Consider the following 14,207-nt stretch of genomic DNA (forward strand, 5'->3'; position numbering starts at 1 on the left):
AGATCATACATATGTATATCCATACTAAGATTAGTACTTACTAACATGAAATAAGCCACTTATATACAAGTGTATGGCCTAATACTGATTAACTAAATCATCGTTTTAGTTTTTATTTAAATGTTGATTTTGTACCTACATGTACATATACATATGTAGGTACAAAAGCACTATTTTAGTTTGACACAATTCACAAATTGTTATCACTTCATTTAATTCAATGTGTGAAGAATCTCAGAAAAGCAGAATAAACTTATTACAGGCCACCAGTGTTTTTAAATATTGGAAAACTTAAAATATTATATTTAATGCTTGCGAAATATTTCTCGAAATGAAGAATGTGGACTTTTGTCACTTTAAAATATATCGGCTCATATGTTGAATTTAAAACGTATTCAAAACAGAATAAGGGATGTGTTTAAATTTAAATTATTTCAGATTTCAGCTATTGAAAAGTTTTCTAAAAATGACCCGAAAAATAAAAAGTATTTAAAAAAAGTTACAATACCAAATAAGTTAAAATATGTACATACATTTTATATAATGGTCAGTATTAATCTGTATGAATTAGAAATATTTAGTATTTTTACATACCTCCTTTGCATTTCACATGGCTTTCGTGTTAGTGGTCATTTTTTATATCTCTTATCTCTTATCCGATCGTTTTCATACTTTGCCATATTGCTTATTCGGCCATCAATATACGTTAATGTATCGTCTGCCATTACGTTGGAGATAAAATATCGTATACAACGCGTTTTAAAAACGGGACCCGTAGACCTTCTTGACGTTTAACAAGCGTTCGTCCCGTGTCTTCCAACCTTTTAGCCATGAAATGGCCATATCTGATTTTAATTGTTTAAACGCCTATAATTCACTCTATATTTTATAAAATTTGCTCTAAAAGTTCTGGTTATCTCTAATATATAAATATTTATAGTTTTAACTCTCATATGTACATATATATAAATATATTGATTTTTTTGATATATATTGATTTTTGGCCAAATATGTCAGATCTGACATTTCACGGCTAAAAGTATATCTCTTCACGGAGTTTTATCTGCGAGATAAGTATTCAATAATAAGTTATGTTGTATCTAATTGTTAATATGATTTACAATGAGCTTACATACATTTAGTTTTTTACAATAAGCTTATTGTATACTTGGTAAGTAGAATTAAGTTAAAATACTTGGTAAGTAAAATTAAATTTGTATACCTGGTAAGTAGAATTAAGTATTGATAATGACCGGTGTGTACTAACCGTTTAATAAAATAACGTTTTAATATATTTAATACTATACACATTTCAACGATTTTAATTCAATAGAACATAAATTAATCTTTACGATTAAAAGAATCAAACAAATAAAATAAAGAGTTTTTGGAAAATAGTTACATATATTCTAACAAAAAAAGCCACTCCATTATATTTCATTTCATTTTCATGTAATTATCGTGTACTTTATTTCGCAATATTACATACATATGAATGTATATCGGTAGCCTGCGGGTGATACAATACATTATTAGTATAATAAGTTTGTGAGTGACGCACAGGAAATACATTTTCCGGGAAAACCACATTAATATGAAAATCTCCAACATATAATTCCCCGGGAAAACTGCGTGCACGAGCAGACGATAAAACGAATAACACGGCACATTTCCATTTCGACTCGGTTGACGGCTTTGTGTATGACGTGAGGGGAGGGATAGAGAGGGGGGAGGGGGTGGCGGAGTTGAAAAAGGGCATTATAATAATTATAATGACGAGAACAGCCCTGGCTTGGGGTTGAAGTGTTTGTGAATCCATTAAAAGGGGCCAACATCCATTCTCCAGTTTCAATATTGTTGTTGCGAACGTGAGTTTATTCCACTTCATTAAAAAATTATCGCTCAACGGCCGTTCGTTTCAATGCAAATGAAAATTTACCGAAAAAAACGTTAAAAAGTGGCTTTTCCGCAAATGAAAATTCGCAGATTTGTGTCGTGTAATTTTCCGACTTAACAACAGCCGGTCGTTTCGCGTTGAAAAATTATTTCGATCACACAAAACAACGACCATAATAACGGTGAGTGTTCCGGCTCTGAATTAGAGCTCGTTTCAGCTCAATTAATTCGTGTTTATTTGAGCTCGAATTATTTGTGGGCTTTTCTCTAAATTGAGTACAGCGTTTTTGGTTTCGGGAAAAAAATGTGGCACATTTATGACGTCGTGGCAAAGTTAGAAAATTTATTTATATAACCAAACATACATACGTACACGCGCGAAGGAAAGTTTTTCAATTTAACTTTCGGAAAAAAGTATCTTTTTAAACTCATATTCATATTTTTGCTTAGGTGTGTGTATTATATAATATCTATATAATACGTGCTATAGATATTTCAAACTGGCGATGAACATATTATATACTGAACAAGTTCAAAGCGCTTTTGAAAAATGTACTGTTCGTTCTCACAATAGACGAACCCATGTACGATGTAATTTGTTAACGACGTAAAGGGGTCGACAACAATCGTCCCCGAGTGCCGAGGACGCACATAAAAAATATTATCTAGGGAAAAATAAATCATCTCAAACGGTGCGTTACGCCTCACGCTTGACTTTATATAAAAAAAAATACATTACAAAAATTCATCGTGTTCATACAGAAAGTACACAGTTGAAAAAAAATTAAAGAAATTAACTCAATTGCAAAAATTTTATTTGCTACTAACGTATATACTGTCCGTTGTCGAGCAATGAGTATTGAAATAATTTTAATACCTACATATATATAAAAAAAATAAAGTTTTTTTTTTAATTTATTCCAGGAAGGCAACAGGTAACTCCAATGCTCCTTCCTTTTCAGAAAACTACATAAATACATATCAATTAATATCCAACGAGACATCTATGATCAAATTTGTAAATTTGCATCATTTCAAACAATTCAGCGAAATTCGAGATTGGTGAAATCTCGATATTTTGTGAAAAAATCGGTAAGGTTGCCAATTTGTTGGAACCGTTTCAATCAGATAAATTGGCAAACTCTGATAGGAAACGATCGATCTGTAGTCACAAATCCAAGCTCTGGCCAGCAAAACCAATGGGATTTGAAGCCACTAACTAACTACTAATCTATTGTGCTGGTATATATACATACTTTAATCAGTGGTGTGCCCAAGGCCAGCTCAAAGGTGCAGCAGACTAGGCAAGTGCCTAGGGCGCTATTGACAAGGAGCGCTGCGGGCGCCCCATTTTTACAAACCTCCTTTACGTTTCACTTACTATTACAATTATTATTTTTTTGATTATTAAATTGAAAAAAAAATAGTTTTCTTTGAACTTATTAAAACATTCTATATTCAACTTAATTTTTCTAATCTAAGTAACAAAACAGATTGTAAAATTAAATAATTTACGAAGAATGCTGGAAGATGACTGTCAAATATCAACGACTCGCGAATAAAACTTGTAAAACAACAAACTGTCATCGGTACAAATGGCAATTTGGACTTGTATTTTATATAAAATACTGCTGAAACATACATATGTACATATATGTAAAATAACGCTGTAAATAATCATATATGAAAGAAGAAATGTCACTATATAAAATTCTTCAATTCATTGTTATGTATAAATTAACGTATTCATTGCTGAATTTATTCATAGTTTTACGTATTTCATTTTATTTTATTCATTTTTATACATAAAACGTACGGATGCGGTGCATCCGCTCTAAAATCGCCAGACAAATTGAATGACAGACTAACGGGCGGCTGCTTTAAATGTAATTCTCATCTTCTCGAAAGATAGATGACGGGTGACCTTTCGATGTGCACAGATGTAATTATTAAAATGGTAATTATTAAAATTGAGTTGGATCTTTCAGGCAAGTTTAATAAGGCAAGATTCGACAAGTTCCGAATCTTGCTTTATTAAACTCGCCAGAAAGATCCAACTCAATTTTAATAGTTGCATCTGTGTACAACGAAAGGTTACTCGTCATCTGATGTGCAATCTATCATTCGAGAAAACGAGAATTTCGTTTAAAGCTGCCGTTCTGTTAATCTGGCGATTTTAGAGCGGATGCACCAAACCCAAAACGTACCTATTTTGAATAAAAATTTTAAATTTAATTTTTTGTTTTAATATATTTTCCTTCAACGTAAAATTTCAAGAACTTTCATGAAATGTATTGTTTAAGGGTGGGGGGGGCACTGAGACCTATTTGCCTAGGGACGCCATATACCCTCGGGCCGGGCCTGCGTGTGCCTCGACTTTTAAAAAGGTTCGATGATTATTTCGCATACGAATCATTAAAATGAAACGCCATAATAAATCTATAAAATGTATTTATTTCATATTGCATCTTCATATGTATGTATGTATGTACATATACATATGTATTTCATTTTGTATTATTGATTTTACCAAACAAACAGACAGTTAAGCATACAAAGCTGCCTGCCTCATCAGCCATGATCAAATTGCTCGTGAGCAAATTCAATACAATCGCAAAAACGGATGCACTTGACAAACAATAAAATACATGCACATGACAGACTGACACACATGAAAACTAAGGTACGCAGATAATATTTTTCACATACACCCAGAGCTTTAAGGGAGTGTTCAGTATTTAATTTAAGTACACGTCGCTGTCTAGTATTTTAATACGAACAGTAAAGAGAACTAACTCACGGCGTCTTGTTCCGACTCATAAACCAACCGTCGTAAAACAAAAGGCTTCACCTTCCCCCATCCCCATCCCCGACACTTCAAACACACACAAAACCTACCCGGGGGAGGCTGACGCTGTACCTCTACTTGTTCCCTTAACAAAATATTCACAAAGTATCCCCCGAATAAGCGCCGTATATCAACTCGTGCTAAAGTTTAACACTCGGTAATGCGCGAACAGTGGGTACTACACGTGTGCGGCTAAATTGCCATTGCGTGTGAATTAACCCTTATTTATGTGCCTCGTCCTTTTTCAAAGATAATCTGCAAAGCAGGTGGCAAATAATGCGCCAGTACGTGATCAACAATTTAACGTTAATTTTGGATGGCAGCGAGCGAAAAGAGTTAACGTCGGGTTCGGGCGAAATTTATTGTAAAAGCCAATTATGAACTTTCAAGGACATCATTATCAACATAAAACCCTTGCCTTTTAATTAGTTTGCTCACAATTTGCATAAGATTCTTCATACCGTCCTAAAGAAATGTTTTTCCGTTGTAAATTTTTGCTGTGCAACTTAATTTATAACTAAATTTAACTAGTTCGCTTAATTTTAACCCAGAATTACATTTATAGACAGTTATTTTTTAAAAATCAAACTACATAAAAAATGGTCTTCAAAATAAATTTATACATTCATCAATTCAAATATTCACAAATATATCTTCTACGAGCTATGGAATTATTTTTTTTTAAATCATCTTCAACATTCGAGTTTGTTACGAATCTTTTACTCATCTATAGAGCATACCACAGCCAGTTCAATAAAAATGATTAAAACCTTTATAATTCATATGTATACATACAATATCCATATTTCTAATTAGGTATAACTTTGCGAAAATCCGCTAATAAAATACATACTTGGCAAAAATTTCAATACCGATACTACCGGTTTTATAAATCAAAATTTGTTTTTCGTTTCTACCGGTAGTACTGAAATATGTAAAAAAATTTGAATTCATTGAATTTAGAAAGAAAAAAAACGTTATATTGACTAGTTTTTATGGAATAGTCAAAGAATTAGTCAAAACTCAACATCATTTGGACCTGCTATTTAAAGGAGCCGTTTAGTGTATCATAAATTAAAAATGAAATATGCCGAAAATATCACACTAGGAAAATGTGTGGAGTGAGATTGGATGAGATTTGAGCAAAACAGAGAAGAGTGGAAGCGTCTTGGAGAGGCCTTCATCCAGCAGTGGATGGCGATTGGCTGTAGATCAGTGGTTCTCAGGCGAAATTTTACCGTGGCCGCACATGTGATAATAGTGGTCCCATGGAAATGTCTGGTGGCGGCACCAAGTTGAATCAAATAAATTAAAGTTACAAAAAAAGTGAATCAATTTATTCATAAAATAAAAGAAATTTTAACATTTTGGTATCTATTTATTTAATAATAATGCAAATGGAAATTGCTCAATACTCCTTTCTTCCAATGCAAGCCGTATTCCTGCTTCTAAGTTTGCGTCTTTCAGCTGATTTCTAAATTTGTTTTTAATAAAGTGCATTACACTTAATGATCTTTCGCAATATACGGTAGTGGGAAAAATAGACAATATTAATAAAGCAATTGTTGCTAAATCCACTAGTGGCCACACTTGAGAACCACTGCCGTAGATGATGATGGTTATGAAATAAAAAATATTGACATAGAAGACCAATCCTTTTTAAAGTGATAAACACATAATAAATACCACGAGAAAAATGTGTAAAAAATGTGTTGACTTCGCTAGACAATTAGTATTTTAAAGCAATAAAATATCACAATCAATAGAAAAAATATTGATTCTAACAGACTATCGATTCCAATACCTATGTACTTTTGCCGCAGCAATACTAAATATAGAGTTAAAGACTGTAAAAGTAAAAAATACGTATTTTTTTTAAACGCTTACATATATTTACATATCTCATAAATTTAGTTAGGTCAAATAGAATTTAGTGGTTCAAACTTATATAGATTGACTGTTTCCTCTCCGGTATTTTTTTGTTGTTGCTCAGTGTAATCAAAAAAATTCAAGATACATACTATAAACTCGTTGCAAGAAACGGGTATAGGTTTCCAAATTGGTGGAACCGTTTCAACAATAAAATCAAATAAATTTTGCAAAATCTGGTAGGCAAAAAAGATCGACCTGGAATCACATACATATGTACATAAATACATACATATATCCAAGGTCTGGTCAGCAACACAGAAAGAGTCCATGACTCTTCAGTTGAAAGCATTATACACGAACCACTGAGCTATGTTGCTGATTAATAACTAATAAGGTTTGATTAATGCAAACAATTCTTATACACTTCAAAATGTCTAGATTCGAAAAAAATCCCATTGAAATCCGCAACGGTTTCTAATGCACATTGCCAATCATCAATGCGAAAAAATGCTTCGGAAATATAAATACAATTTCAAAAAAATCCCCAACTTGCATTCCAATTGATGCGCTTCATTATTTGCATCGCATTTTTCAATGCTTTAATTGAACCAATTAGTCTATAGGTTGAATTGAAACCAATCGACAAAAATGAACCCATACTTTACATTTTTTTTATATACCTACACCCTGTACATACTACCGCACATACGCAGTGGAGATTTAATGCAATTAGTAGAGGCTTTGTATACCATACATACATATACATATATATATACAAATAAGGGTTTTATTTAGAGGGGCATTCGGTGTCACCGAGGCTTCGAGGGCCCAGCATGTTTGTTTCGAGCTCGCGAGCTTTTGATTGCACGGCAAATTTGCATAGATACTTTGACGACCCTCCTGTGGACTCGCATACGTAAATATGTATACATATACATACACACGTATACATATACCCAAGGGGTTATGGCACCCTCGAAGATAATTCGGTTACAGGGGACAAACAAGCGTGATGAACATACGCGAGTAATTCGGTTAATACGCCGATCGGATTGGACTTCAATTCAGTTGGTCAGTTTGATGATTTGAATTTTGCAATTGGATACTGACCTCGACCAGGTTTTTGGCCATGTGGCTGGTTTGAGTTACGGCGTTTTGGCACTTGTCGCTGTATTGGGTCAGCGAGTCGCCCACTATTTGAAAGTTTCCAGCTTTCCTTTTGTGCGGTGGGATGACGTCTGATGACTCTTTGCCCTCCGATTCGGCGACAATCATGAAGCCGATGAACTTGTCGAGCATGACTCGTTGGCCGTATAGTGATACTGAAAAATAAATAAAATAACAAATTAATTATTACATATACTGTGAACGTACGATTTGACGTGGACTAAAATAAATAGTGATTTTCTCATCCAAGAACATACATACATATACGTTTAAATGGATGGATGTTTATGAAACTGTATGATATTATGTTCCACTTATATTTGCTATTAATAGAACATCCAGATTTAATACAGATTTTAGATATTTGATCTTAAAATATATCTATGTGTGTTGTTTAAGGTAAAAATTCCGACCAAATTGTGGATTACCCGATATGTAGGTATTAATTACAAATTATAACAGTAGCTGTTTTTAAAGCATGCCAAAAAAAATTGTGTATATAATATATTTAATGTATTGCTATATGAGTGATCTATTTTTATTTAAGTCTTATGAAACTAAAAATCATGTATTTTTTGGTAAATTCAGTTATTTTTGAGATTAAAAGGCATCATATTATTTATGATATTGTCTAAATTTTGCATTAAATATAACAAGACTTGAACAGTGAAAGTTAATACTACATATAAATACGTAAAATAGTTTCCTTTCACTATCAAAAATAAATTCATTAGAATAAATATTACACTTTTCCATTGGGATATATCAAAGATGGCTATTTCAGAAGTCGTACACATGCCATTGGTTTTATAAATCCCCACAGGCTAGATAAAACTATAATCTGTTCACATATAACAATAGTTTCTACATATTTATTTATTTATCCATTATATGTCAATCCCGATCATAGGTGCCAGTATAGTTTGCCTAAGGCTAGACTTATGGTCAAACTTTTGTATATATGTAAGTACCAAATACCATCATTACACATGATGATTATACACAAAATATGAGTTGAAAATACTGTAACAACCCCGTTCTGACATATCCATATGTAAACGTTCCCCTTCCTAATTCATCCAACAAAACTAAAGACTTGATAACAGTGCACCTCAATATGGCTACTGCTTCACTCAATTCAACCAGGAAGGTCGACTATCATCGATATTACATCATCATTGTCATCAGCCAGTTTTGCATCCATCCATCATTCCATCGATGACAGCCAAACTGCACTCTGCAGCCCTTCTTATCAAAATGTTGAGATTATTGATGCGAAATAGCAATTGCGAAACACAAAAGATTTTATTGAATATATCTTTCACGATAAGATAGTTTTAATACGATACTATTAAATTATTTAAAATGTTTCAAATTAATTTCTATACGAAAAAACAAATGACAATACTTAATCCATTTTCCAAGTGAATTTTCTTGACCATTTTCGAAGGCAAATTTAAACACATGACAATTGAATTCTTCCGATTTTTTTATCTCCAATTAAGCACACTGGTTGTATATTAAATTTTGCGAAACACATACACTTTTACACGATTCGAAAATTGTAAAATTTTGTACGAATAAAGGACGATCAAAACTTCGACTTGTCAGTTTCTAGGTAACCAAGCAACTGAATGCTTAAAATTCATACATTTTTATTTTTAATTTATAATTTATAGCAGGAAAGCTTAATAGATAACCCAAATGCACTTCCCTGACCAGAAACACTGTACATTTGATACAAGTATTATTAGTATTATACAAAGTAAATACATATCAATTAACATCCAAAGAGACATTTTATGGTCAAATTTGTAAATTTGCAGCATTTTATACAATTGAAAGAAATTTGAAATTGCTGAAAACTTGAGATTTGCGTGAAATTGGGCAAGTTTGCCAATTTGGCCAATTGGAACCGTTTTAAAGAAAGTCAGATTAATTGGCAAACTGTGATAGTAAACGATCGACCTGGTGTCACACATCCAAGGTATGGCCAACAGAAACCAGTGGGATTTGAACCCGTGACCACGTTGTTCAAAGCATTATATGCTAACTACTAGTCTATATTATACATATATACATATATAAAATATATTATATATAAATTTGAAGAAGAAAAAGTGAAAAACAATATATTATAGCATTATTTACATTAATTTATTTTCAAATACTCAATCATATATATATGTACATACATCCATAGTATATTATAAAACGTCTCTAAAAGTGCTTGAAAGAAATAAGACTCGTTTTATAGTAAGTATAAGAATAAGGCTATGGAATGTTTGCCGAGATTTTCTTCACTGTATTTTTATGTATGAAAAAAAAATTTCTTTGATCCTCATTTTAAAAAAGGTTAACTTTAATATTCAAAAGATTTCATCGGATTTGGTCAGCTCTTTTCAACTTTATTTATCATAAGGGAAAAATATTTCAGAAGCTTATTTCCCGGCGAACATTCAGCCTGTGGGGAAATTAAACACACATAAGAAACGTCATGTCTGCGGCAAACGAAACAAGAGCCGCACACTTCCGGTCGGGAAAACTTCTCGCAAAACGCACAGTCCTCATTCTAAAACGGAATTTATTTTTTCCTCGGGGAAATTCGGCGCATGTAAAATATGCACGGTATTTTAGCGCAAAGCAAAGAACAACACTGCGCACCTTTTCCAGTACACACCTGCAATATAAATACAACGCGAATCCACCCACTCCAAATACAAACAGATTCTGTTTAGAATCGACCTTATTAAAGTTAAATGTTTTATCGCTCAAATAATGGCGCGACGATAAACAGACGCGTATGTGCGAAAACAGGTCGATTTTCGCCTGCGGCGTAAATTAAAACAAATTTATAGGCAATTTCCTTAAGCCGCAGACCGGACGTTGCCAAGCTAAGTAAAGGCCCTTTAATATCCCCCATTCGCCCTTAATTTACTTCGTGATATTATCAATATGCGAATAATGACCGCGTTTCGTGTACAAGGGAACGCAGTGCGGCGCAAAAACGTGACACTATTAATTTCCTCGTTTCGCATAAAAAAGTAAATAAAATTGCAAAAGCGATTCAAGCCAGGGAAAGAACGACTAATGCAATGCTTTATTATTTGGAATTGCGTCTGTTTTTAATTAAAATTTGTACATCGAAGCAACGTTTCTTGCGTACAACTTCAATTTTTCCCTAATGTACCTTCTACCCGGTGGAGTGTATACAATGCTGTGTGGTAGAGCTTTAGCGTGTCATAATAGAGAACTCGACTTAAGAGAGGTCTTAAAAGAGGCCTCAAACGATGTCTCGGAATAGCTAAAATTGCTCAAAGCTTTTTGTGCAAAATGCCGAGATTAAAAATCAGGCGATTTTGAGTGTAACATGAATCAACAAGCTTTCCTTTCGCATAATAGAACCTGATCCACACTACAAAGAAAACTTTGTTTCAATTAGCTATTTACTATACGTGCATACACTGATGTATATTACTTTAAGTTATCCGTTATAAAGTGTAATGGAAATGTCCAAACCTTAAGTGAACACTTCATAGTGCTTCAAAATGTATTTAATTAAAAAATATACCAAGACTGAAATGGACTTGTTGTTGTATTTGAAAGTAAAACTTGCGGAGATGAAAATCTGTTCTAGAGTAACTTTTCTATAAAAAATTTTAAAGCTAACAATGTCCATAGTTCTATGTAAAAATATATAAATACATTTGAAACGATTACGTTTTGAATTATAACAAATATTTGATACGTACTACGATATCTGAACTTTCAGCCGAAATAAAAAATAGCTTCGACAACTGCATCGATCTTTCAAAACATATGAAAGCTCTTAATGCTCCAGCATACATATGTACATATAATATAATATGTAAGCATCAAAACATGTAAGAGTTAAAAGTGGAGAAATAAGCTTTTAAGCCTCGTACGAACATGTCGACTGTAATTCTCGTTACATTACACTTCCGACGAGGTTTATAATCTCGCTGAAAACTTTCCCTAAGTCCCTCCTTTAAACGTGTTTATACGTTTACATAAATATAATAGGATTTATGACAAATGTTGCGAAAGCGTGATATATTATAGATATACTATTCCCATACATACATAATATAAGAATTATATAAAGAGGGAATTTGAGCCAATTTCGCAGCATCAGCGACAAAGATAGGTATGTCCGGCATTTATCGACAAATTCACTGAGCAAATAAATAAAATGTCCTGCAGACAATGGCCATAAATCCTACGTTGAATGTACGTACATATATATGTATGTATGTATGTATGTTTGTGATGTTTGTTCGTAGGATTTTTCTACGCTTTATAACAGACGGAGATGAACAATGGCTCTCGAGCTGTATTTAAAAATCTTTTGTAAGTCGAAAGTTATGAGAAAATCTTGTTCTTAAAAATGTGTGGTTTAAATATTTCGCCTTTGATTAAATTCAAATTCTTTGTCATTGAGATCAAACCATACAATATGACGACGTTTATTCGACTTCAATCATTTTCCACCGAATAAAAATGTATAATGGGAAGATATAATATAATGTAACGATTTTGGTACAAAAGATGAATGGACTTGTAATTATTGTAATAAAAGAGCTGAAAATTTTGAGCCAAACTATATTTTTTATTTATCCACATATCATAGGCATGCATAATATTAATTTTCTAATTTAAGCCCGCAGTCCCTCAACCGGTAAACGAATGCACTTAATCAGAGAGCTTCGATGTGAAACTTCTCATGTGAGTTTCTCATAGTTTCAGAAGTGTACTAAAACTTGAATCTGGTGGAAATAAACTATCTGAAAAATTGAATTGAATTTATACATTTTATACATTTGTTAATTTCTCATCGTTTTCACATTTGAGTGTTAACACTCGCCGCACTGTGATGGACAGCGAGTTACCAGGACTTATATTTTATTTTATTTCTCCAAATATATTGAATGTAGTCTTCATATTTTATGTGTTCCTCATCAAAACCTCAATGTTTCGAATTATGTCAATTTGAAATATAAATATTGATCAATATGAACAGAAATAATTATTTTCGGGGAATTCAGTACGCGCCACGTTTAACGGTCAGTGAGAGAATGATATCTGCCTTGGAATGACCTCTCTACTTCAGCCAGTATTTTTACTTTATCTATGTACGTAGTAACAATAGATGAAGTTTTGTGATCATGCGAAAATTCGAACTCGAGATTTTGACCGATTCGAACTCAGAATCGATTACTGAACACATTTTCATGATCTAGAAAAAATGTGTGTGTGTGTGTGTGTCTGTGTGTCCGTGTATTTTGGGGATTTTTTGAACACCGTTAGTCCTATCGAACCGAAACTTAGTATTCTTATCGACACGACGTAAATTTTTTTCAAATTTTTAAGTTGACCGGAAATGGTACCTCGCCTTAAAGGTGTCCTCTTTTTTTTAAGTTTTTGAATTCGATTATCTCCCAAACCGCTAACTTAATCGGATTAAATTTTTTTTACATGTAATAGAAATAATAATTTTTATAACCTCATATTTTTAAATATTTTTATCTGAACCGGAAGTAGTACTTTTACTCTAGAGAATCGAGGTTTTTTATGTTTTTCTCAGAAACCTTTTGGTTTATTGAACTTAAATTTCATATCTAGAAGTTTAAGTATAATACCAAGCTATGTATAGAATTTAGTAAGCATCCCTCAACCGGAAGTGGCAGTTTACTCTTGTTCGATTTTTCTTCCACTATTTTTTTCGACCCCTTATACACGTGTGATCTTCACGAAAAAAATCAAATATTATACTTCTATCAATGTGATGAAAATAAAAAAAATCACAAAATTTAATGAACCGGAAGTGGGATTTTTATCTCCTAGAAAGATCTAAAATGTTGTCGCCTGGATCCTGTCCACACCCCTGGACGTATTAAGCTGAAAATTTTTTTTTTAATTTATTGCCCTTATTTTATATTATTCAAAGTTAAACACACGATAAAATGATTTGTATAGCTAATTATAATAATTAACCTCGCAGATTTTGCATTATATTAACTTAAAACATACATTTTTAATTGGACTCTGGGCGTCCAGCACAGTGACTAGTGCATTTTTTAGCACAGTAAGGCGATTGTTAAAGACAAACGATCTTAAAATATTATTAAACTTCAATCTGAAAACTCGATCCAATTCATAAATGTTGAACCTAAATTTTTTACATTTCTTGCACTTATTTGATATTATTCGACGATTAATATATGGTAAAATGATTTCTATAGCTAATTACAACTATTAACCTCGCAGATTTTGCACTTAATGGAATGTCCAATAATGGCATTTTCAAGAATCAAATCGAATCGTTTCTAACCATTTCAGACACACAGTATCGACATTGAATTTCGTTCGATTAATTTTGTTTTTGTCGGCGTTGGTCAGCATT

At 32.6% G+C, this 14,207-nt stretch overlaps 1 protein-coding gene across 1 annotated transcript in view; it reads right to left on the reverse strand.

Moving 5' to 3' along the window:
• LOC143915705 (spondin-1-like) overlaps positions 1-14,207 on the reverse strand; it is a 209,890-nt gene that overhangs the window by 42,435 nt on the left and 153,248 nt on the right. The window contains exon 4 of the mRNA XM_077436459.1: positions 7,727-7,938. Coding sequence (XP_077292585.1) covers positions 7,727-7,938 — 212 coding nt within the window. The remainder of the gene's footprint in view (positions 1-7,726; positions 7,939-14,207) is intronic.

This window comes from Arctopsyche grandis, chromosome 8, assembly GCF_051622035.1.
Source record: "Arctopsyche grandis isolate Sample6627 chromosome 8, ASM5162203v2, whole genome shotgun sequence".
In the NCBI taxonomy this organism is placed as follows: domain Eukaryota; kingdom Metazoa; phylum Arthropoda; class Insecta; order Trichoptera; family Hydropsychidae; genus Arctopsyche; species Arctopsyche grandis.